This window comes from Vigna radiata, chromosome 8, assembly GCF_000741045.1.
Source record: "Vigna radiata var. radiata cultivar VC1973A chromosome 8, Vradiata_ver6, whole genome shotgun sequence".
NCBI lineage: Eukaryota > Viridiplantae > Streptophyta > Magnoliopsida > Fabales > Fabaceae > Vigna > Vigna radiata.
The window spans coordinates 5,989,104-6,015,681 of record NC_028358.1 but is presented as its reverse complement, the minus strand read 5'-3'; the positions used below and the strand labels follow the sequence as shown (position 1 = coordinate 6,015,681).

Below are 26,578 nucleotides of genomic sequence, written 5' to 3'. Positions count from 1 at the left end.
CATTTAATATTTAATAATATGATAAATTTTAATGTAATTTTTTAAAATAAATTATAAACTAATATTTAAAACAATAAACATTTAAATACGAGTGTGGATGAAAATATACTCGTTCGTTCTGATGAGATATATATTGAATAAAAGTTTCATATATGTTGAATATAAAAATGATTATAAATTTTACTATGAAAATGAGATGAAATAGTCACACTCCCATTTTATCAGTTTGCTATCCGGTTTCATATAATAATAATGTGTTTTAATTAAATGTAAGATATGTTGAAGCATGGTTTGTTTATTAAAATAGACAATTTTTTAAAAATTACATAAACAAGTAGGATAATAATACTTATACAATATTTTTTTGACAACATTTAAATATAATTTATGTATCATTATGTGATTAATCCAAAATTACTCGAGAATCAACAATAATAATGATAGATATCACCGTAGCAAACAATGTTCAAACGTTGTTAATAAAGTAAGTTGTGGTTTCAAAGACCAAGTTGTATTTTATGCTTCCAGTTCATTACTTTTATTTATTTTGTTATTTAATAAATATAGTCGGTTGAATACATTTTTAGTATAAGAAAAAAATCAATTTTAATACAGAAATTTAATTTTTTTAAGTGTGTTTTAACCCTATTAATAATTAATGCATTTGAACACACGTTTAGTCTTTAGAAATTGTGAATGTGAAGATGTTTATTAGAGAAAAATTTAAAGTTATAAATATGTACTTAACTTTAAATGAAACTTTACTTTTTACAATGTAAATTTAATACCCTCAGTGCTTCCTCCAATTACCTTATCTGTTAACATAACTTATCTGTTAACATAGTTGAAACAGATTTAAAGAAATTAAAAATTTTGTATTATGAATGAAATTATGTTTTCTATCATAATAAAAATAAAATATATTAATATTTATATACTAAACCGACTATTTATATATTTTTATTTTAAATGAAATGACTTAGCTATTTTCAAATTTTTTACAATTAATTTTTTAATTTCAGACAAACATGTTTTTTTTTTTTAATTTTAAAAGTGTGTTAATTATTTAATTAATAAATTAAAATTTAAATATTAAAATTGGTCATATTTTTTCAAAAGATTCTTATATATATATATATATATATATATATATATATATATAATAAGAATCACATATAAATTTTAATAAAAAAATTATAAACAAATATATAAAAAGTTAAAAGAAAAGGAAAATATTTTTTTTTAATTTATTAATCAACTTATTAAAAAAATAACTCCAATAAATATAAAAATATTTACACAAAAATTAGAAAAAAATAATCATCAACCAAATTACTTTAAAAACATTTTAAAATAAAAAGTATGTTTATACAAAAGTTTTGAAACATAAATCACTTCGCTTTTTATATATTTTTATTGAATTGAATTATTGTTAAAAGATGTTATCCAAAATTTGAAAGGAATTAAAATCTCATAATGAATATGATGAAAAAAAAAATCATATTTAATACATTTTAAATAGTATTAACGTCAAATTAACATAAAAATCAAATTAAGTTTATTTAAATATAAATTAATTAAATTATATAATTAAATATAAAATCAAATTACCAACTGAGTTAAAATTAATTTATAAAAAAATTTCTCCATAAAATCACCTTAAATCAATTGCTTACAACACTGTTTAACTAATAACACTAGTTTCAACTTAATTTTTTATTAAATAAAATTGAGTTCTTTTTATATTAATTTTATAACAAAAAGTTCAATTGAAAATAGTGTCAGTTTATTTGATGGATTGAGTCTAAAGCTAAACTTTTTATGTTCGAGAAAATAACAAAATAACGCATTAAAGAAAACACTATATTTATTAATTTTCTTAACCTAGTAAGAATATAGAAAATAGAGTATTAAAATTGATAGATATTTTAAAATAATAAGATTAATTATTTTATTTTAAAATAACTTAATAATATAAATAAAAATGTTTAAACTCATCTCATTACTTAAAACATTGTCTATTTCTTTAAAATTCTTTCTCTTTGCTTTCTCTCACATCTCTCTAAGATTTTTCTTCCCTTGACCATTTGTTTGATGATCAGGAAGTTCTTAAGAAATCACAACTAAGTTATCTTCACATCTAGCTAATCAATTTCAAGAATAGAGTAAGTAAGCTTCGACTCTTTTTCCTTTTTCGTTCCTAATATGTTTTTAGAATAATCAAATGTCGTTGCATGTCTGATCATGCTTCTTCTACTCATTCTTGGTTGATATAAAGTTCTAAGGACTTTGTCTGCTTTCAATTTGCTATTTCGTAGGCTCGTCTAGAAATTCTTTGCATTTCAAGCAACCGGTGGGACGTTTTAGAATTAGGCAATTTTCTTGTAAGGTAAGGAAAACTAAACTTTTTAGATTATGCTCATGGTGTGAAATTTATGATATAATCAAATGATAAATTGATTTGAGTAATAATTTTTAAGTTGATGTTCATACTATTTTTCCTTCATGATGATAAATGATTAGATGATGTTTGAATGCTTGGTATGAAGTGTTTAAATGTTTCTGTTGTCTTGGTTATGTATGATGAAGATGTTTGATGGTTTGAAATGGAAAACAAAGGGGTTGAATTGAAAAAGAGTTGGTTACTTGAGTTTTAAGCATAAAAATGGGGCATTGATAGGTGAATTTTTTTGGAATTGGTTGGTTGAAGGAAATAATAGTTTGAGGTCATTTGGGAAATCATTTAGGACTTATGAAAGCTTTCAAACCAGTAAAATTTGGTGTAGGAGGTTATGAGTGAGTTTTTACATGTTTTTGGTTCAAACTTAGAGTTTTGGTAGTGAAACTGTGAAGGAAGGTTTGTGAACTATTTTTTAGAATTTGGAGTATGTTATGAGATTAGTTATGACTTGTCTAAAGGTTAATATAAGAAAAATATGTCATGAAAGTGATAATTGCTTCATAGGTTGGGTTTCTAGTCTATTTTGGAGGTTTTAGGTGTTGAAAATTGAAAGTAGGATGGTTGGGATGAAACTAAGGTGTTGAAGGGTGATGACTAATGTATTTAAACTTGATTATGCAGTTTGTAAACTGATAAGGGGGTTAGAAATTGTAGAATTGAGTTTAGGTAGCTTATAGGAGTGAAGTTGGATTTTAATGGGTCATTTTGAATTATAGTAGTGTTTAAGAGTTTTCTCAAGGTCTGAAGAGTCCTAAGAGTCTTTAGAAATTGTGGGGTAAGTGGGAGAAGCAATTCAAAAAAAGTTAAAATCTACCAAACAAGGAGTTGAGTACCCCATTCCAAGGGCTAGGGCACTGAGCGCCAGAAAAAAGAAGCTAGGGCGCTAAATGCCACTGCACTACTTTTGGGTTTTTCAAGTTTTGGAAATCTCAAATTCGGGGTTCTGTACATCAGCTTTAGACATTCTTTAGGTCGTTTTGGAGGTTTTGGACCCTTTCGGAGATATTGGTGAGGGTTTCAAAGCTGTTTTCCTTGCCTAGTGTGAGTATTGAGTTGCTATGAAGAAAATTGTGTTATTGTGTGATTTTTGATGACTTGTAAAGGTGTTTCTGTTTCTTTAATGTATGATCAGTAGTTTCATGTATTGGTATACTATGTGAATGTGAAGTGATTTCAATGGTTTCAAAGGTATGGAAGAGAGTTCCAAGGAGGAACTTCTTAGTGGTGGTTTCAAGTATTGTAAGTATGATTATGGGAAACTTAGTCTTGGATTTCATCCTGACATTCTAATGGTCATTTATTCTCAAGTAGAGAGGGTTGAAGCATGTCGTGAGAATAACAGGATGTCCTAGTCTAGGGGCTTTACCTTGACATAATGCAAGTGATAACGGACTAATATTGTGTGGTAGCTTTTGGTGGGTTAACTATTTCACCACAACAAGTGCATGAACTGCCATAACTCAATATTCATACTAATCCGGATAGTCAAGTTAAAGGGTTGTCATGCATAAAGTGTTTGTTTGGTTTGATGTGCTATGTGTTCTTGTGTGAATGTTTAACATGTGTTAATATATTATAAATTGTTGTATTCTAGCTTACCCTTTTATTGTGCTTGTGTTTGTATGTTCCTTTGGTTTCGTTTCTTTGCTATGATCATCCTATGGGTGTGAGCAAAGGGAGATGAGATTTTCCTGGAATATGTACTAGATGGAGGAGATGTTACTACTTAGTTTTCTTTAGACTAATTTGTGTAAATAGTTTTAGTTAATCTATTTGTATATAAAATAAATTTTATAGTTGTTTTTGGATAATAGTAAATTTCACTTTATAATCTTTTCTTTAATTAATATTTTATATTAAATATGTGATGACTATTATATAGTATAATGTTATATTTTAAGATCTTTCAACCTCACTTTTGTTGGTCACTTTAAAGAATTTTTATTGTTTACTTATTCAACATCGATACAAAAGATCCATTGGTTCTCTCTATCAAACATAAGTTTTGGTTAGATACATAAAACACCAAGATATGCTAATTCAACGAAAAGAACAAAACTTAAAATGCATAGGAAAAAACAAACAAAGATAATAAGAAAAAAAGTTATCAACGCAAAACCGTACGTAATAACATTATTTATTCTAGAAAAAAATATATTTTGATACAGATTTTTTAATAATATTTTAATACTATATATATATATATTAATTTATTATTTATTTGTTATTAGACGTACTTTAATCCAATTAAATAATAACATGTGTGTATAAAAATATTGTAAAAAAAATCTGTTATGTTTGGCTTCCTAGTAAAGGAAAAGGGAAAAGAAGACCATTCATCACTGCAGCCACTTAAATGTCACACTGACAATATCAAATGCACATGCCCACCTGTCTCAACCAAACCAAACACAAGTAGTTATTCAATTCCAAAGATCATTTCACTCATTAAAGAAGAAAAAAAGTAACCATAGCAGTATAGGTGAAAGAAAAAAAAAAGATGAACTTTTTACATAAATTATTAAAGTATAAGCATACAAATTTCTTTCTATGCAAAATAAGATACTAAAAAACTTGTATAACTTCAAACAAATTTTTTTCACAAAAATACTCATTTATTTTATAATAACATTTTATTAACTCTTTATAACAACTTTTTAATAACATAATACATGTCATTATTTTATTGGTTTGTTTGAATTTATGTTTAAAAAAATATTTTAAAATACATCAATCATATATTCTCACATAAAAAAATTGTAAAAAAGTATTGATAAAGAGATTTTTTGAAATTTTTTTTCTTGTTATTAGTACTGCACTTCTCTATGGTCCACACCTTCAAATCACCGCAAGTCATGCCTTGATCAAACACTTTAGCTCCTTACAATCTACATAAACCCTTCACACTTTAACTCTATACTCTCTCACAGCTTTGTTCTTCCATGGCAGCACCAATGATCCACTTGTTTTCCTCTTTGTTATTGTGCAGCACTTTTCTGTGCTTCTTCCACTGCACATTGTCCTTGCTGGACCCGGAGGATGAGGCTGGGATTCTGGTTCAGCCTGATGATGTTAAGATGGTCCAAAGCAACAGAGATTCTAGGAAGATATGTGACTTTTCTGTTGGAAAATGGGTTTATGATGACTCTTACCCTCTCTATGACTCTGATTGTCCATATCTAAGCTCTGTAGTTACATGTCAAAAGAATGGTAGGCCAGATTCTGATTATCAGAAGTGGAAGTGGAAGCCTACTGGTTGTACCTTGCCAAGGTATATATGCTTGTTGTTGATGCTTTTGGTGTGAAAAGGCTTCAAATTTTGGTTTTAGATTCTATCTATTAGAAACTGAGGCTAGTTTTAAGAAGAAAATGAACATAGAGATATATCCAAAATCTAACTTTTTGATGACATGAGCAGATTTGATGCACTGAGGTTTCTTGGGAGAATGAGAAGAAAGAGAATAATGCTGGTGGGTGATTCGATGATGAGAAACCAGTGGGAATCTCTAGTTTGCTTAGTGCAAGGAGTTATTCCAATTGGTAGAAAAAGGGTGACTTATAATGGACCTGCAATGGCTTTCCATGCCATGGTGAGATATTTATCATAACATGTTTTCTTTTGCTTTTGTTTTGTGAAAATTATTGACCATGTAGTCTTCACCTGAAGGATTTTGAGACTTCGATTGAGTTTTTCTGGGCACCCCTTTTGGTAGAACTGAAGAAAGGTTCAGAAAATAAGAGAATTGTACATTTGGATTTGATTGAAGAAAATGCAAGGTATTGGAGAGGGGTTGATATCCTTGTATTTGATTCAGCTCATTGGTGGACTCACTCTGATCAAACCAGCTCGTAAGAAAGATTTCTCATTCTCTAAGTTTTTCCATTCCCTCAAATCAAGCTTAATTTCACTGTAAATGTTACTATGCTAGTGATGCATTTCTCTCCAACTGAAGAAATTAAGAACAGAAATTGAAATCAGTATATGTTCTACCATGATAAACCAGATGGGATTACTACATGGAGGGAAATAATCTGATAAGAAACATGAGTGCAATGGTTGCTTATGAAAGAGGACTCAGCACATGGGCAAGATGGGTGGATCAAAATCTAGACCCTCTGAGAACAAAAGTCATTTTTAGAAGCATGTCATCCAGGCATAACAAAAGGTACTGTCTGTTTCTATTTGTTGATTCTTGTTACATATACTGATTCATTTGTCCTTTTGTATGCAGAGAAAATGGATGGAAATGCCAGAATGAGAAGCAGCCTCTTCCATTTTTGAGGCAGCTACATGTTCCTGAAGCAGTGGTGGTGCTAGAAGGAGTGGTGAAGAGAATGAGGTTTCCAGTGTATGTGGAAGATATCACAAGAATGACAGAAGTGCGCAGAGACGGACACCCTTCAGTGTATATGAGAGTAATAGGAGAAGATGAGAGGGAGAAACAAGGAAAAGGCCTTTCTTCTGATTGCAGCCATTGGTGTCTTCCTGGGGTGCCTGATATTTGGAATGAGATGCTCAGTGCATTGCTTTGACTGATATAGATCACCATTTACTTAACATCATCTAGAGCCTTTCATGGTTACTCTTCCAAGGACATGGTTGCTTGTTGCTGTTCTATTTATCAATATGTTTCATTTGATGGAAAAATTGCACTGCTGTTGGGTTTTTCACCATGATTTTCAGAGACCAGGTTTCTCCTGTCACTTTAAAGCAAAAGAATAAGATAAGGAAAAATTTCTTTTAAGAATACTTTTTTAACAATTTTTACGTATATGTGAGAGCTTCTTATTGGTCCGTTTTAAATATTTTTTAAATATAAATTCAAATAAATCAATAAAATAATGACACGTGTTTCGTTGTAAAAAAAGTTATCAAAAAAGTGTTGTCAAAATATCATTGTCCTAAGAGAAAATATGTTAAGAGAGAGAACAATGTATAAACGCTAAACACAAATTCTTTTAAGAGACTACTCTAACTCATGATGGAATTCACATTTATGTAAAATATGTACTTAAAAGAGAAAAAAGATAAGATGTGACAAGAGAAAGTTTACCAAAGAAAAAATTCTTTTTTAACGACGTATACATAATAACTTTTAATTAGTTGTTTTAAATATTTTTTAAATATAAATTCAAATAGATTAATAAAATAATAATATAAATCTTAGTATCAAAAAGTTGTTAAAAAAAATTGTTAAAAAATATTACTGTCCGTAAAAGAAAAAGTTTAACATAGTAAAATGAATAGAACCACCTAATGGGGAAGAGAATAATTGAATAGAATGATGGTGTTAGATAAAAGTTTTATAGCATAAACAAATCATCATAAAAGAAAAAAAAGAGAGAGAGAAAAGCACAAGATACTCCATCTCCTCCTTTGATTTCGTGATTTTTTTAGAAACTTTTTGATTAAACAATCTTCTTTTTAAGGAGATGATAGAACCAAATCTTGAAGTGATTCACAGTATATATATTATATGTATATAGTAATGAAGTAGTTTAAAATTTAAATTTTAGTTAATTATGATCATAATGATGAAATATTTAATTTATGATCACTATATTTAGTTTCACTTATGTCCTTATCTTAAATGACATTCATACAGTTAAAATATCCATACGTTCTTTATTGTTTTAAAATAATAATACTTAAAAAAATCCTTAAATGAATCCAATGCATTTTTATTTTCCTAAATTCATCCCATAGGCTCTTGCAGGAATAAAATCTTGGGAGAGATTTTCTACTTTTTTATTTTAAAACAGGGAGAAAAAACAAAGAAATTGAAATTGTAGAAAAGTAATATAAAATAATTAGTTGAAAATGTTGATAAATAACTTTTAATTGGTTTTAGAAAATAAAATAAAAATAATTTAAGGGTAAATAATTTTGGTTTTGTAATAATGATTTTGTATATTTTATTTTGTTATTATTACAATGATTTGTAGAAAAAATAATGAAAGATCAAATAAAAATGTTATATTTAACAATATTATTAATAGAGATGACAACGGGTCGGATCGGACACGGATAGTGTCTATCCTCAATCCGATCCGACAAAAAAAAAATTCACTGTTACCCGTACAGATACCTGCTTAAAAAGTTTTCAGGAATATTTTAAAACCCGCAGATATCTGCAGATATCCGCGGATACCCACAAATATTTAAAAATATATATTTTTATAAATTATTAAAATAAGATTTAAATAGAATTACAAAAAATATATAAAATATAATATCAATTAAATTAAATATAAATTAAAATTTAATTTTAATTAAATTTAACTTTGTAAAATATAAATTAATGTTAATTTTAATTAAGTTTAACTTAATAAAATATAAATTAATTTTTTATTTTTTATTTTTGCGGATAACGGATATCCGCGTAAGGATAGTACAGTATCCGCACCTGACCCGTTTATAAGTGGATATTAAAATATCCGTTACCCGCGAGTTGTGAGTAGTAAATATCCACGGGTATCAATTATCCGTTGCAGATTTTATCCGCGGATATCCGTAGGTGCAAATTTTTTTTGTCATCCCTAATTATTAGTATTGTTACACTAGTGTAAAAAGGGCTTTAAAGGTCTGTTATTTTGGGTTTTTAACGTTAGATCCCGAACCGACGTCTTTGTGGGTGACATTAATGGGACGTCGGACCCTATAGGTCAGACGTCTATATAGACGTCAAACTATATAGGTGAGACGTCTATATAAACGTCGGACTTTATAGGTCAGACGTCTAAAATGTCGCCGTATTTGATATGATCTTTCTCCGCTTGAGACCTCTCGAGTTGCTGCTGGCTCATGGTGATTCGAGTTTACAACTTTATATTTTAGTTGAAGATAATGGATTGTACGTTTTTTTTTTGTATTGGATGGTTTTAATAATGTAGTGGAGGGAATTAGAGGAGTGCAAAACGCAAGAAATCGCCGCCCAATAACGCTGCCCAAGGACACAAGAAAAACTACACAAAAACTCAACGAACACGCATTTTAATCGGTTCAAGTGAAAGATAATTCATCAAAGAGTAATGTAATCAGAGTAAAAATAATTTTAAGCGATGCAAAAGTGAGAAAACAAACCTGAAAAACGTAACTCGTGGAGAGAAAACGCGAGGACGATGATGAACAATGAGTGTGCGTAATTGCTGTCTCGCGTTCGTAGTGTTTTAATGCAGACATTTAGAAGTCGGTTCCCCCCATAACAGACGTCGGTTCCCCCCGCAACAGACGTCGGTTCCCCCCCACAACAGACGTCTAAAAGGCTTTAGAAGTCGGAGTGGCGGAATTAGACTTCTAAATGGAGTCAAAAAATGATTTTTAAAATTTTTGGGTTGAGTCTTTAGACGTCGATTCTCCCCACAGCAGACGTCTAAAAGGCTTTATAAGTCGGAGTGGTGGGATTAGACGTCTAAATGGAGTCAAAAAATGACTTTTTAAATTTCTGGGCTGAGTCTTTAGACGTTGGTTCCCCCCACAACAGACGTCTAAATGGAGTCAAAAAGTGACTTTTTAAATTTTCGGGCTGAGTATTTAGAAGTCGGTTCCCGTCATAATAGATGTCTATAGACATCAGTTTCCCCCACAACAGACGTCTAAAGTGCTTTAGAAGTCAGACCTCCTCATAGCCAATGTCTAAATAGTTGTTTTATTTACGAAAAATGCCACTAGTCATTTTTTACGTCTGATATTCGAGTGTCAGACATCTAAAAGGTGACGTTAAATGTTTTTTTTTTCACTAGTATTATCAACTATTGGACGATTTTTTTAGTTACCTCTGATGGTATCTAAAGTAGTATAATATGGAGGCTGAAAACAAGTTATAAAAGTTAATTATTGATGTCTGGATGAAGGTTCATCATAATGGCAAACTCATGCACAACTCAGTACAAAATGATGTTGACGTTGTGCAAATGGTCAACTGATTTTAAACCTCTTTATCCAAATGTTCAGCGTGAAGAACAATTTGTCAATATTGAATTGTTTGTCCATAAAAAGATATATAAAAGACTTCATTTCAATATAAAAAATATATACATTGACCATCATGATAAAAGGTTCATATACTTGATTGAAAATATATTGATTACATTTCAATTACATTCTATCAATATCATATATATTTTCTCATTCCACCTTTAATTATCAAATAAATTTTAATTAGTCACCACTAAATAAATATAAAAGATATATGCTTAGTTGAGTTTTTTTTTAATATTCCAATTTTATCAACTTACAATTACTAAAATAAAACATTATAAAATTAATAAAACAAAACATATTTATCTTAGTCTTATAGATAATATTAATACAGTTATCTAACAAAATAACTATAGTAATAAATATATCTAAAACAATTAAACATAATCACTAGACGATAAAAAAATAAAACTTTGCTAAATCACTATGCTCCACCAAAGATGTTTCAACACATATTCCTCATTGCAATAAGATGATCATCGCAAAAAAACAACATATAGACACAAAAAAACACCACAGAAACAACAAGATAAGCTAATGTGCAAAAGAATTTTCATAAAACAAATAAAAGAAAATATTATCATGCATCACTCATTCATAAAAATAATCATATAACATATAAAGACTCATACTAGACTCAATTATTTGAATACATGCCCTCAAATTAGATTAATTAGTGGAGTCATACACTTGTGGTGACAAAAATGTTGTTTTACCGAGTTGACACACAAAAGGTTAGTTTATGTCATAGTCATAAAAATCTTGGAGTCGTCCTTATGACAAAAAATCTTACCACTCTCACCACCTAATTATTCTCCTCTACATGAGTTTGAATAGTTAATAGCATTCATGATGACTACACAAAAAAGAACAATCCTTACCTCACGACACACCTTAGTGAAACACATTCCACGAGATTCCTTCCTTGGAAATCAGTACCTCATCATCACTTTCATGCCATGATTTAACAAACTAATATTCACAACAATATCATCATCTAATAAAACACCAAAATACTCATAAACATACATAAATTTGATTGCAAATTTATCTCAAACAAATAAGAAAAACAATTCAAACATACAAACCGGTGCTCAAAAGTGGTGCTTAGTGTAATACTTCTTTCAAAAGGTGACGCTTAGCGCCAGTCATGGCGCTCAACGCCATTCATGGCGCTCAACGCCATTCATGGCGCTCAACGCCATTCATGGCGCTCAACGCCATTCTTCTCACTACAAGTTGCGCTTAGTGCCCTAGAATTAAAAATGTTCTAGACCTTCAGTACAAGGATGATGCTCAGTGGAGTCCTACTACCACTTAGCACCAAAGTGTTTTCAAGACTAGGTGCTCAATGTCACCCTGCTATCGCTCAACACTATCCCATTTGCAAAAAGGATGTTCAATGTCACACTGGCCCTGCTCAATGTTATACCAAATATCAACATTTGTATTTTGTGCTTTTAAGGGAGCTTGTACTTGTTCAATTGATCAAAATGGTACTCTTTTCTTAGTACATGAGTTTAAAACAGTTTTAAACATGGAAACTCGTACCACTTGACCAACTGCTAAGATTTAAGCTATCTTAATCACACAAAACTAAGTTCAAACCAAACAAACACATTCAAGAATCAAACATCCAAAACATAGATGCCAAAACCTATCAAATTTTAGTATCTGGATGGTCAAGTCAGGTTTTTAGCATGTTTAAGAGGTTCAAATTATGATATATGATGAAGTATGATATATACTATGTTTGATTATTTTATCATTATCTTATCTTATTTGTGTGTTCTTTATTTGGTTGTTATTTTGTATTTGATTCTTGGGCAATGATCATTTGGTGGGTGTGAGTAAAGGGAGATGACATGTCAGTGGAGTAGGCTTTAGATGGAGACGACACGGTTGTTTAGCGGCTTTAGTATATATAGTTATTTATATTTTTCTTTGGTTGTTTTAGAGAACCAACCTTGCAGATAGTTTTGGGCTTAGTATTTTGTATATAAAGTTTTTGTAGTTATATTTTGTATAACTGTAATACGACCTTATATTCCTCAGCTTGTTAATTATTCTATTGTATTGACTATGTGATAGCTCCTATATAGTATTTATACTATTTTGAATGGGATGTTACACTATTGTAAAAAAAGACTTTGATGTTTATATTTTTTGACCTTTAACATAAAAAAGCTACCGACGTTATATAAGGAGACGTTAAATTGATGTCGAAAGCAAAAAATGATGTTAATTGACACGTTAATCAACGTCGTTTTTTGCCTTTTTCCAATGTCAATCAACTGCTTTGTTTTTTCCTTAATTAATAGTGATCCATTTTTACAACTCTACGAAACTCGAAAAGTATAAAATCAACAAATGTAGTCCAATTTTTGACATTTTATATACCATAAACTATGAACTATAAACAAAATCTATCATAAGTGGATGTTGTTATAGTGAATAGTAATGTTATATTGACTATTAACTTGTAATTTTTAGTTTTCATAGCTATGATTATTATTTTTTGTTAGATTTTTTTTACCACTCTCAAGAACCTCTGTTTCAGGGAAAAAACACAAAAAGTCCTTACTTTGGGTCTATATGAAGTATAAAAATAATTTGGACAGTCAATTACGATAAATCTTTAAATGACAATACATTTATTAATAGGTCGATTTTACATTATTATTATTATTATTATTATTATTATTATTATATCAATTTGTCATACTATCCAAAACATAACAAAATTTGAAAAAAAAATATACATATTTTAATTCTGACATAATTAAAATTGAAAAAATCATAAGATTGTATTAATTAGTAAAAACATACTACTATATACAATAGATATTTTAAAATTTAAAATGATAATATATTATAGTAGCGATTTTTATCAAGTTTTATATTTAAATAAAAATTATGTAGATAGCAATAAGTTATTCTCGCATTGTTTGTGTGTTAATAAAAAAAATAAAATTATATAATCAAGCCAATATATCATTACATTCTCTTATATTTTATTGTTTTTACTATTTTAGGAATTTTTGTGTGTTATGTTAGACTACTAAATCACTAAAATATTTTAAGTGTAACTGAATACTTGATATTGAATAATGTGACAATCAAACAAACAAATAAATAATTTAATTAAGTTATTAAGTAAAACTTAAATTAAATTAAATAAATAAGATTCAAGATATGAAAATTTTAAAATATATATGAAACATAACAAGAATTAATCATGAGTAATGAAACAATTAACAAATTTTTCATGGTTCCCAAAATTTTATGGACGACCATATTTCAGCTTTTAAGAGCCAATAAATTTTTTAATTAATTATAATAAATCATTAATATTATAATTAAGAAATATTTAATTATATATTAATTTGATTTTATTCATTTAGATATACTTTAATTTTTTTCCAATCTTAAATTCTAGTAACAATGACACATAAAAAAACTTAATATAACTTATTATTTTAAATTGTAAAAAAAGATAACGCATACAATATGAAAAAGATAAAAAAAGACAAAAAATAATCAACTTTTTTAATTTATTACATGCTTAATTTGAAGTAAAAACATGTGGTACTCAAAATACAAATTGTTAAACTATCCAAAACATAACAAAATATGAAAAAAAAATATACTTATTTAAATTTTGAAACATTTAAATATTATTATCAGTATGGTATATAATTTAGGAAATGAAGAAATGACAAGAAAAAATCTTTAAAATATAAATATAAATATGAATGGAGTTATTTTCTAAACTTAATATACAGGCTTTATTACTTCTTTATAGAAGAGATAGAAAATTATATAATATACTGAAGACGGGTAAAAACAAAAAGTTATAAAAAGCTCTTTAAAAAAATTAGAAAAGATACGAGATATATTTTATATTTATGATAAATAATATATTTTTATTATGTCTTATCTTTAATTATTTATAACTTGTTTTAAAAGTATACAGGTACAAGATTATAACTATAAGATATTAAAAATGATATATGGAAAGAGATAGAAAGATTTAAAGACTATTCTATATGCATTAAGATGGAAGTTAAATTTAAATTTTGAACACAAAGAACATATTTAAAATAATCAATTTTTATACTTAGTTGCAATTTATTATATTATTTAATAAACTTAAGTTGTACAGTATGTTATTCCTATTTAATGAATCTATATAAAGAAATTTACTTCAAATACCCTAATCTCTAAAATAGTAAATATATATAATTAGCTTTTTAATAATATTTTCTTATTCTAAAATTACTTTTAAAATTTTAAATTTGAATTAATAAAAATAAAAAACAAGCCAACAGTAAAATCACGAATGAAAATATTCTACAATATAATTAAAAAGAGATAATAAATAATAAATATACATAATAGATAATATATAATAATTAACAAAAAGATAAATTATAAATAATTTCCAATTTTTGTCCGGATTTCACAAAACCACAATCATTTACATTTTACATAATTTACTTATTTACAAAACCCACATTGTAATTCATCGTCATTTAATTTATTACTATGATGTAAAAACCAATTAACAAAAAACTATACATTAACAATATGATTCAAACATTAAATTAATTCATCAAGAAAAACATTTTCATGTTAAATATTTTAGATAAACTTTTGTTCTACATATTCTTGAATTTAAACTTTTTAAATAAGATGAAAAAAAAAATACTTCATTATAATTTTGGTTATTTACATTTTGTGAAATTTGTAATTTTTATCTTTGAGGTTCTAAAGTAATGTTGATTCTTACAAATTTTCAAATATTTGTATTTTTTTTTAACTTTATATGCAATTTTGTTCCCTATGTTTAGTGAAATTCATAATTTTAGTTTCAATTTTTTTCACATAATTTTAATCTCTTAATTTTTAATTATTCATAAATTTATTGATTTTTCGTTTGAAACGTATTAACTTATACATTTAATATGTCTGGCTAATTAAATGCAAGGGATATCAAAGTTTGAACACTAATTAATACATAATTTAATTAATTAAAATATATATTTTTTTCAAGATTTATATCTCTTCAGATAAAACAAGTACAAGATATTTCACAATTTATAAAAAAAAGTTCAAGAAAAACATAACTTAATACACTTAAAGAATCTTTCTTTAATTTATGTAATCAAATATTTTAAAATAATATGGGATACAATTAAAATTATCAAATAAACAGATTTTATGAAATATAAAGACTACACTGTGAAAAAATAGTTACAGATTTTACAAAATACTGTAACAAAATAAAATTAAATAAAAAATAAATCAAACAAAACACTTTAAAGAACAGTATAAATATGTTCACAAAACATAGTTTCAAACAACTATTTTGATTTTATTAATTTATTATTTGATAATTAATCTATATTTCAGTTAAATATCTCAATTTAATATTTTAGTATCGAAATTCAGTTCTCAATTAATTCTATTGTACTGAAAAATTGATTTCAAATCCATGGTCTTCTTCAAGAATATCAGAGGTGGAGTGAAGGTCAGGCGCGTGAACAACTAACTAATCAATCACCCTTTTGTGTGCGACTAAGAATACCTCTTTGAAATCTGACAATTTTCACAGATTCGCAGGTGAATTACTCATCACCAATTTTTATTACTTTTCTTGCTTCAAATCAATTGCTGGCACTTGCAACCTTTGTTTTCCTTTTTGGCAAATTTTTCTTCAGTTTTGGGGACTGCAATTTTGTTACCAGAGAGAAGCACCTGGAAAGTATTACAATGGTATGTTACATTTGTGTGTCCTTTAGTTTCTAATCGTTCTTTACTGTATTGAACCATGAATTATGGTTTCAAATTGAAAGTTAAGAATTGGGTTTGCGTGTTTGTTTTGAAGTCATTCCAAGTTAAGGGAGGGACCTGGAACCAGATGTTCTTTTCTATTTGCTTTTAGGTTGTGAAAAATAGTAAGAGGGAAAAAGGAATTGGTAAAAGTAATGGTCTTTACTGTGCTTTCATGAGAAAGAAAATAGGAGATGTATGTCTTGATAATTAACCTCGCTGGTCCCACGATTTTGATAGAACAGAAGACCCTTGCGAGATGGTAGAACTTTGGAGATCATGAAGATATTCATAGCATGCTTATTTTTGTTTCCTTTTAAGTTGCAATTGTGTTACTGAGGTTTAATCTTGCTACATGATGGTCATTTTGGTTTGTGTCTGGAAATTAATAGTTTACTTTCTGTTTTCTTTCTATTTCATTATCAATTCTAGAGGCTTCAACCGGTGTGCTTTAGCATCATTCAGTTATAGATCATATACTCTGAATTATGATAAGGCATCAGGGCTATAATGTTAAATGTTAACCTTAGTCATAGCATAGATGGGGATTTGGTTGGTAATCATTGTTGGACATCTGTTTTGCATTGTGAAAATTTGGAGTGATCTTATTAGAAATGTTGATAGGGAAAATAGGAAAAGGGAAGAAGACCTTTCTAGGTCTGTTGTAGCAAAAGAAATGAAATAGTGTTAAATTGTAATTATTATGTGATTGGGTAGTTACTTATCCTGGTTAGTGAGGACATTATAAATAGGTCCTCAGTTGTAAGTGGGAGTTAGCTTTTGAGAAATTAAACTTTGTAACTGTATAAGGAAATTGTGAAAAAGAGATTGTTCCTCTTGGGGTAACTGTTGTTTACTTTGGTGCCTTTGTTTTTTGTTATAATCATAGAGATAAGGAGCTGATCCTATGCAATAAAAAATATCTAGATTATATATGTATTATTAGGAACATTTTTATTTATCTCTATCATATCTTTGTTATTAGGGGGTATCAAATTTCCTCTATTTATTGTATTGATTCCTCTTTCTTAATATAAATAAAGCATAATCAGTGCTGTCTCAGAACACGGTTTGAGCTCAATGCTTCTCTTTTTCTTAAAGTTTAGCAGTTTTCATGAAGTGTGAAATGACACAGAATTATTTCAGTCACTATGCTATTGCAGCAGAGAGTGTGTTAGGATTTCTAGCTCTGTTTTGTTGTTGTCCAAAAGGGATTCCTAACAGGATTCCTGACATATATCATACTAAAATTTTGTTTATTGACAGGATATGTACATTCGAGTTAAACGTAGTAAGACAACATACTTCATCCGGTGCAAGGCATCTGATAAAATTATTGACATAAAGCAGAAGTTGCAAGAACTTGTTGATCAACCAAGTAATAATCAACGGTTAATTCTACCTGGTACAGGGGAAGTATTAGAAGACTCTAAGACTTTGGCAGATCAAAAGGTAATGTAGTATTACATTTTCTGTGGTGTATAACTTTTATATATTCTTTACAATGTCTGTGTATATGTTAGGTTATATCTAAGTCCTGGGTATTTTAACAAGTCAATTATTAATCTACAGCTGGCCAAAATATACAAAATAGTTTAATAGTTTTGCTCCTCATATCATTTACACCTGCATCTCACAGGTGTTGACAATTTCCTATATTTTTTTACTACACAGGTAGAGAATGATGCTGTTGTAGCACTGACCTTGAGAAAAGGTAATGTATATTATTATTCTTGAAACTAATCAGTGAGTTCTTGTTTGATAAGAAAATGTGTCCTCTACTGCATAGCTAGACCGTATTCATATTCCTGTTATTCAAGAATAGGAGTGAATTGAAATCTATGTTGTACAGCCAAACCAATCCCACTATTTTAAATTTATTTAGTATTGTGAATTGTGACAGTGAAATAGAAGTGGAGGCAGCCTTACAAAGCACATGACATTACTCTTAAGTAATGTTTAGATGTAGTATAGGAAATGCAAGCTTAGTAAGAGGTGCCTCAATCCTAACATAAGGAGAAAATTAGAGACCATACCTTATAAGTCACATGGTTTAAGTGTCCTGGGTCCATTTCACAAAATCGGAAATTTTTGCTCTGAAAAAATTTGTTCCTGTCCAAGTTCGGAACCATTGTATACAGAAGGCCAGTAGAAAAAATAGTAGAATCTCACGTCAGTTGGTTTAGGCATGTATACAGAAGGCCAGTAGAAACCCCAAGTTGGGAAGGTAGACTGTAGCCCTATTACTAATGGTAAAGTGAGGCTCAAAAAACTTACAGGCAAAACCATTGAGAAGGATTCAGAGGTCAATGGTTTCTCCATGGACATAATTTGTCATAAAACTTTGAGACGACATTTAATCCATGTAGCTGACTTCGTGTAGTGGGAAAAGTCCTGTTCGTTTTGTGAATTGCTGCTCCATAAGTTCCTTACCTTTTGAGACTTCAATGGGACTTTTTGTTTGGCAATGGCTTCCCTTTATCTACTGTACAAGTGTCTGACAAATCCTTTTGGATTTTCTTTTGTTTTACCAAATAGAATATTATTCAAATGCATTATTCTGCTTAACTTTTATTATTATTAATAATATTATCACCATCATCATCATCATCATCATTATTATTATCATCTACTCATGGTTCTGAGTTATGAACATGGAATCATTGAATTATATAATTGATCTCATTCTGAAAATGGCAGTCACAATATGTTCTTGTCTATTTTAGTGGTGGAACCAAAGTCTCAGTTTTTGCGGTATTGTTATTCCCAACAGAAAAAAGAAGCACTTATTATAGGTTATTAGCATGATATGATTGCTTGGAATTGCACGCATTATTTCTTTAACTCGAAAGGGACCTACTAACAACACTTTACCTTGAAAAATGGTTTCGGTTGGATTTGCTGCTACTGTCAAGGTCAAAGCTTATTGTTTCAAATTTCTCTAAAATGCGTCATATGCTTTTTAACTGGAGTTTACCGAGGTTTGAAAACCAAAGAGGCCAATATGGCAAAGGAAAACAAGATTCCTTGAAATCCAAAAGTTCTCCAAAATTCAAATGATGGATTGGACTTAGCTTGTTCCTGGAATTTAAGTTGTCTCGTCAAAGTGATAATTCGCGTATTAAGTGTTAACATAAATGGAGCTTATATTCTCTTATCCACTATATCTAGTTGTTGCATATATATCTTTGACCACATTTTCTGTAAAAGAATCATTAAACACCTTTAATTTTCAGTAACAACATAATGAAGAGTTACCCTTTTGTTGTTTTCCAGATGATAATGAGTTTGAGGAGGTCAACATTGTTCGGCCTAATGATTTCTACCAAGCTCGAGATGCAGAGGGTGCCAGTTGGTAAAGCAATGGCTAACTCGCATTACGGGTACCCTGCTCATGGAATAATTGATAAATATTCCTTGTAACACTTTAAATGAAATTTCCATGTTATGTGCTAATAGTACTGTTTCATTAATTTATCAGTTGGCATGATGAAATCCGTAATGGCTCAGGAAACATTTCCCCAAACGATTGATCAAATTGTAGGAATAATTATGTACTTGTTATATAATACTGAATGCATTGCGTGAAGAAAATATGGTACTTTCTGAATCTTTTGAAATAAATTTGTTGGCTATAGTCTAGATTGGCTTTATACCAATGTAAATGTAATGCTGGAGGACTGGCATATTAAGCTTAGTCATAGAGAAGAAGTGAATCATTTGCAAAATATTGGCCATTGGGGGCAGGTGCTCCTAGTTTTTATATTTTTTAAATTTTTGTAGTTTAGTTATTGTACTTATAACTTATTTTAGTCCTCAAGCAAATAATATTTTGTGTGTATTAGTTCCTACTGCCAACTGTTAAATAACTTAGTTAAATTTAGATGTTGAACACTGCACAATTTTGATTCCTTGTTGCAAACTTGCCATAAACTTTTACTGGTTGTTAAATCAGTAAAATATTGAAAACGAATATGGCTCCATCACCTCCTGCCATAATTACTGTAAGGAACATCTTCATTTTAAATTTATGGCAATTTTAGATCTGTCAAAAACACTCTAGTAACAAGTTACCAAAATGTTTATAATAATCTTCCATCGTGAGTTTTAATTTTATGGTGGTATTTTAGCATCTAAATTGTACTTGTTAGGGAAAGAAAACTATTTCTGATTTAATTAGGCATAATAATGTTGATAGGCGTGGGAGTGGCTGGTTTGTGCTTTTTGGCATTGTGTTGTTGTGGGTATGTTTACAACCTCTTGAGGTGGCGGAAGCTTTGAGAAGGGGTGACCGAGAGAAGAGGGAATGGCGAAAATGGAGGACCAAAGCCTCAAAATGTTCTTTTTGATGTGGATTTTTCGTTCACCAAACTACTAAACCTAATACAGAGCATTAGTTTTCGGTTTAATTATTTAGATTGTCCTTATTTATGTTGGGTTTTCTCAATTAGATTCCAGTATTTTAAAACGTCTCAATTAAGTCTTTGTTTTTGCAAAATTAAATCAATTAAGGGTTTGTCGTTAACTTTGATGGACGGCGTTAAAATTGAGTGTACGTGACATCCAAGCTTGGTTGAGATGGCAGTGTATGCTGAGCTGAGTTGGTTTTCTCACATTTTTTTCGTTTTTAACAGCAAAGAAATCCATCACTCACGTTCACATGGCTCTCCATTCACTCAATAGAAAAAAACCCATATTTATCCAGCACCACAGTTCACAAACACAGAGCAAGAACAACATCAAATGACCTCCATCGTTTTCATTCACTGAAATCTTCCATCCTCACGCAAACATTTTTCTTAGCCCTTGGCCCGCGATAGCGATTCACACTTGAAATCGATTCTTCCATCATCCATCATTCACCTCTCACACTACCCCCAATTCCTATATTCACTCACATACTACTCTCTATCAACTCAACAGTATCACCCCCTTTGGAACCAACCTCCTCCATCACATAAACGCCAAACAAAAGAAAAAAAAAAAACAAAACAGAGAAAATTTTACCTCCTTCTTCCATTTTCATCACCCAACATCATCTCGTTATCTGAAATCCAACCGAACAACCACAATTATCCTCACCCATTCTCATGACACTGTCATCACCAAAGCCCCACATCTCACTGTTTTCATTGTCAATATCCAATCAAAGCATGGAGACAGAGGAGGAGAGGAATGAATGGCGACCGCCTGCTTCGTCGAAATGGGATGAGAACCCTTAATCCCACCATGAATCTTCGTCTTCCTCGAGTCATCAACTTCACCATAGCATGAACGAGAAATCCACCCTCGCATTCGAAAAGGCAAGCGATTAGGTTGAATAATTGTGTCCAACGTGGTTGACGGCGTTAATAGCACGCTTCAATGGTGGCGGTGGCTGTCGAAGGGAAGCGGTGGCGCATGTGAGGCGAATCCTCAGCCCTAGGCTAGAGCGAGAGGGAGAAAGGGGGAAAACGCCGTTGGTTGGCGATAGTCTCCTGTGACTCTTTGGACGGACCGGAAGGGTCGTTGCGGTGGCAATTCCGGTTGACTGGGGCGACAGTGTGCGTGGGAGATGTTTGCTCTTAGGGTCATCGACAAAGAGAGGGAGAGAGACCCTAGGTCTCTTGGAGTTGGGAGAAGCTCGAAATGAGGGGAGGATGTGTAAACCCCTAAAGGGGTCTTGTGGTTGGGTTACTGATGTGAGAAAACCAACTCACGTCAGCATACACTGCCACCTCAGCCAAGCCTGGATGCCACGCACACTCAATTTTAACGTTGTCCGTCAAAGTTAACGGCAAGTCTTTAATTGATTCAATTTTGTGAAAACAGGGACTTAATTGAGACGTTTTAAAATACTGGAACCTAATTGAGAAAACCCAACATAAATAGGGACAATCTAAATGATTAAACCTTAGTTTTCTTGGACTCTTGGAATTTGGATCTTCTTACATAAGCTTTCTACAAAATGTCTTACATCAAATGTGAGTTTTATGGTGTCATTGAACAGAACAAGTCCAAATTGTTGAGTGCATAGAATGCCTGAGGAATTCCTACCTATGGAAATGGTTGCTTTCAGTTTCTGAAACATAAAGGAAAGTAAAACAGAGCACCGAATATTTGTATGTAATTGTGCTTGAATTGAAACTGGAAAAGTCATGGTCTGAATTCTATGTAACGAAAAAGGTTTCGGCCATAATGACAGCTGAAGGCAATACGGGTGATTAAAATGGTTTAAACAGAAGTTTGAGTTCGATGATATAAACAAAAGAATGTCCTAAAGTCCATAATAACTCTTCGACTTAAATTCTTTCTACAATATTTTAACCACACGCTTTTCTATGTAGAAGGGAAACCATTTGTGCGAACTAAACTAAATTAGCAAAAAATTGTCATTTTTCCGAAAGAAACACCTAATCTATTTCTCTAACGGGTCTATGAAAATTGAAAATTTTTTATTAGAAACCAAAGATTTTCATTTGATTCTCGACCATGAGGTTTTGGATTGGTGGGGTAAAACTCTGTGTGAGACGGTGATTTCTGTGGAGAAGAAGTTCTATTGTCCTTTTTCAGATTGATCTGTGTTGTTGATTCACGAGGAGATGATGATGCGTTGAAGTTAGTGGCCGACGCAAGGAAGTGCGTCATGATTCATGACGACGGTGGGCTTTGGAAGAGTGAGGAAGATGATTTCGGTCTAGGGTTTCGTGGCACCTGATTCATTGCCACGCGATTTTAATGCCACCAAATCATTGCCACGTGCTTAACCATTACACAGTTAGCATGCCACGACACAATACATTTAACGCCGTCCATTGAAATCAATGGCAAGGTTCCAATTGACTCAATTTTACAAAAATAGAGACCTAATTAAGATAAAAAAAAATATGAGGACCTATTTGAGACGATTATGCAAAAATAGGGACATCTGAAATGATTAAACCTATAATTTACTACCAAGTGGTAGGATTTTATTTGTTATCGAAGTGAGATTTATTATTTTTGAAGAAACAAATATTAAATGAAGTTAGAATATTACATGACATAAATGAAATGCGAACATAATAACATACAAATATATTTGTCATAGTTTATGATGAAGTTGCTTCAGTGAGGTATGTAAGCAATCTATTGAAACGATATTGTATTGACATCTCTATTAGACGTCTTATATGGAATGAATTTGAAGATAGAAATTCAAAACACTATCCCAATAAATTATCATCTTGAATGTTATAGTCTGTAATAAGTTATGAATTTATTCTGAAGTTGGATTAGATGAATGAGTTCCGGCCGTTAACAACGAATTTCGACGTTCCATGGCCTGTATTTATCATTCAAGAATTGCACATAGTCTTCTTCTTTCAGTAATTCCCTTTTCTAATTCATCAAATGATTCGAGAATTCATCTGATTTGCAGTTTATTAAGTTTAAATAAAAGTATGATAACTGATGTCAAAGCAAGTAGAATTGAAATATAACTAATGTAAGAAATCAAACACATAAGTCAATGTAAGCAAATAAGTCATGTAATACAATCATCGAATAGTAAAGAATTTAATCATCTAAATGGTGAAGAATTTAATCATCTAAATGGTTAACATTATGATTCAGATTAGTAAATTTTTGGTTCATGTTGAGGGATAAGTTTGCCAAGTTATCTTCAATACGCTAAACTCGTTCCTGCATTTGTTCCATATCTTGCATTTTATGTTGCAAGTCTTATACCCCCTCCCACATTTGAGTCATCATATTAGGATTTGAAAGATATGGAGTTGGTTGCACAAGGTTCTCATGTTGAGGACTATGATGTTGTGGTTGCTCTTCGTCTTCATCATCATCGACGTCGTGTTGTCAAACACCGTTATATTAACAATATTCAACCTTTTCAAAGAATTAGTTGAAAAATGTTGTTTGGTCCCAATCTAAGTGTTGGCGTCGACATCAAGATGTACTCCACTGTATTGCATGATTTGGGTGATCAAGACACCGTATGGTAAGAGTGTGTCACCGACCTTGCATTTAAGCATATGTTGCATGATGTGATGAGGTCAATTGATAACTATATTACTTTTAAGCACCCATAACATAAAGTTATCCTCGTGCAATAATTTTGCAAAATTTCCAGGTTGTGGAATGAATGTGTGCATATTAATATAATGCAAAAGTTTATCATTAATATTCAAATAACCAACCGTTTTAACACATTAACCATTCATTTAATGTCTAACCATAGTAGCCAATGCCATCTCCCGGTCATAGGAAAAGTCATCTGGGATATTTGCGAAACACAATTTTTGACCATCGTACTTCATATGAGCAACATTCAACCAATCAGCAAGTTTCAATCTAATTCTTCTCTTGTTCACCTAATCGAGAAGATATCCATTTCCAGAAATCCTTAGATTTGAATAAAACACTTTGACCAAATTCGGATAGAAGGATCGTTCCAATGTCAGAAAATCTACCACTCCTTGAAATATAAGATGATATTGAAAATATAAGTCTAACGCTGCAAATTATTCAAAATTCATGACTTTTAAAACAACTATATTTCTTGTGTAGAAGTCAGTGGCGTAGTGTTCCATCTGATGGTTGTCACTGAAGAAGCTACGTTGATCTAATACATCTACAACAAATGGTTTGATATATGTAGGAACTTCAACCTTAATTGTGGGTTTTTTTTTCCTTATGACTTTTTTTAGGCCTTTTGGATGATGATGCCATTTACCAATTGCTTTAACAAAATAAAAAATAAGAACAATAATAAGTTAAGTCATAAGAACAATTCAATATTAATAATAACAATTTTATTCACAAACCTTTACGAAGACTTATGAAGATTTCAACTAAGATTGAGCCAAAATTTCCACTAAACCTCCAAGCAATGTCACTCACAGATTGTGCAAGATTGATTGATTCTCCAATTACATAGATGGTAATTTGAAACGTCAATTTTCAAAGACTAGAGTCACCCTAAACCAAATCATTTAACATGACAATATTATATCATGATTCAATAATTGATAAAATGATAACTTTGTTAAATGATAGTCTACCTTCAACCAAGTGCAGAGAAAGAATAAAACATGCTTCAATCTTCAACCAAAAAACTCCACCATCTTTGCTGCTCGAAAATGATGCACAAATAACCATAAACTATGTCCACCCAAAGAAATAACCTCCTACTTAACAAACTTCCACCACCTTCACAATACCAACAAGCATACATCATAAACTCGTTCCCCTATCAACAAACAAAACTCCAAATCTAGAAATCATACAATACCAACTACACACAAGGTTCTTGATGAACTTCCACCAGGTTGGCTACCCTACACAACACCACAAATGCTCCACGACATTCGCAATCTCCACTCCACGACCTTCGCAATCTCCACTAGCTTCACGCTTCAAGTAGGTTCAGCACGTTCACAATGCCTCCAAGAGCTCCACTCTACACCTTCATCACAAGCAAAGGGTTAGGTGTGCTCATATTTGAACCACCTCCTCCAGATCTCTTACTCTTCTCTGCATCATGTTGTCTGCATCCTCCAACTTCGTCCAATGCTTCAACGACCATGGCATCCTTGCTGCATTCTCCACCATCACGGACACCTTCGTGGACTGCTTCAACGACCATGGGATGCTCGCTGCATCCTCTATCATCACGGACAACTTCCTCTTCATCATCAACGACCATGGGATGCTCGTTTCATCCTCCATCATCACGGACAGCTTCATCGACTGCTTCAACGACCATGGGATGCTCGTTGCATCCTCCACCATCACGGATCATGGCGCTTCCACCACCAATGTTCGAACCAAACGCCAGGATGCATCCTCCACCTTCGTCACATGCGTACACCACCAACCTTGCAACCTCCACCTTCGTCAAACATGATGGTGCCATAACGACAAAGCTTGGAATGCAAATTCCTCCAAGGGAACTGAACACACCCACTCTGGAACCGAATACAACGTCCAACATGGAGACTACAGTGTTGGGAACCGAATACAGACCTTGGGAATCAAATATGCCTCTTCTCAATATTGGGGGAATCGAATACGAAGCAATGGGAACCGAATACAGCTTCCCTTGTTCTTCTTCATACGGGTGGAACCGAATACAGGTTCCTTGGAACTGAATATGGTTTCATGTTCTTCATCTTCTCAAGCTTCAAACACTTATGTTCTTCATCAACCACTTTCTTCTTCAACTACCACCAAACTTGCAACGTAAAAAACAACAAATACTTGCACTCAACGCATAAAATATTACACTTGCATACACTTGCATAACACAAATAGAACCTGTAAGT

At 30.9% G+C, this 26,578-nt stretch overlaps 2 protein-coding genes across 4 annotated transcripts; both read left to right on the top strand.

The window, feature by feature from the left end:
* Positions 1–5,292: 5,292 nt before the first annotated feature.
* Positions 5,293–7,146, top strand: LOC106771308 (protein trichome birefringence-like 36). Its single transcript, XM_014657262.2, has 5 exons — positions 5,293–5,732; positions 5,880–6,051; positions 6,129–6,310; positions 6,466–6,627; positions 6,694–7,146. Exons 1-5 carry the CDS (start codon positions 5,404–5,406, stop codon positions 6,992–6,994), a joined length of 1,146 nt encoding a protein of 381 aa, XP_014512748.1. The 5' UTR covers positions 5,293–5,403; the 3' UTR covers positions 6,995–7,146.
* An 8,759-nt stretch (positions 7,147–15,905) lies between these two features.
* LOC106771136 lies at positions 15,906–19,919 on the top strand. 3 transcript variants are annotated; one of them, XM_014657055.2, is made up of 6 exons: positions 15,911–16,067; positions 16,166–16,220; positions 17,544–17,729; positions 17,952–17,991; positions 19,554–19,660; positions 19,759–19,919. In XM_014657055.2, the coding sequence occupies exons 2-5, from the start codon at positions 16,218–16,220 to the stop codon at positions 19,634–19,636; spliced, it is 312 nt and encodes a 103-aa protein (XP_014512541.1). In that variant the 5' UTR covers positions 15,911–16,067; positions 16,166–16,217; the 3' UTR covers positions 19,637–19,660; positions 19,759–19,919. The 3 variants fall into 3 exon arrangements, with proteins under 3 accessions (XP_022640873.1, XP_014512541.1, XP_014512540.1); XM_014657054.2 differs by having other exon boundaries at positions 19,554–19,919; XM_022785152.1 differs by lacking the exon at positions 16,166–16,220 and having other exon boundaries at positions 15,906–16,067; positions 19,554–19,919.
* The last annotated feature ends 6,659 nt before the right edge of the window (positions 19,920–26,578 follow it).

Bases quoted from the DNA above. Each gene is read 5' to 3' on its own strand.
- LOC106771308 (XM_014657262.2), top strand. From the start codon at position 5,404: ATGGCAGCACCAATGATCCACTTGTTTTCCTCTTTGTTATTGTGCAGC. The intron at 6,311-6,465 runs GTAAGAAAGATT...ATGATAAACCAG, and splicing joins CACTCTGATCAAACCAGCTC to ATGGGATTACTACATGGAGG. The intron at 6,628-6,693 runs GTACTGTCTGTT...TTTTGTATGCAG, and splicing joins TCATCCAGGCATAACAAAAG to AGAAAATGGATGGAAATGCC.
- LOC106771136 (XM_014657055.2), top strand. The intron at 17,730-17,951 runs GTAATGTAGTAT...TTTACTACACAG, and splicing joins AGACTTTGGCAGATCAAAAG to GTAGAGAATGATGCTGTTGT. The intron at 17,992-19,553 runs GTAATGTATATT...GTTGTTTTCCAG, and splicing joins AGCACTGACCTTGAGAAAAG to ATGATAATGAGTTTGAGGAG.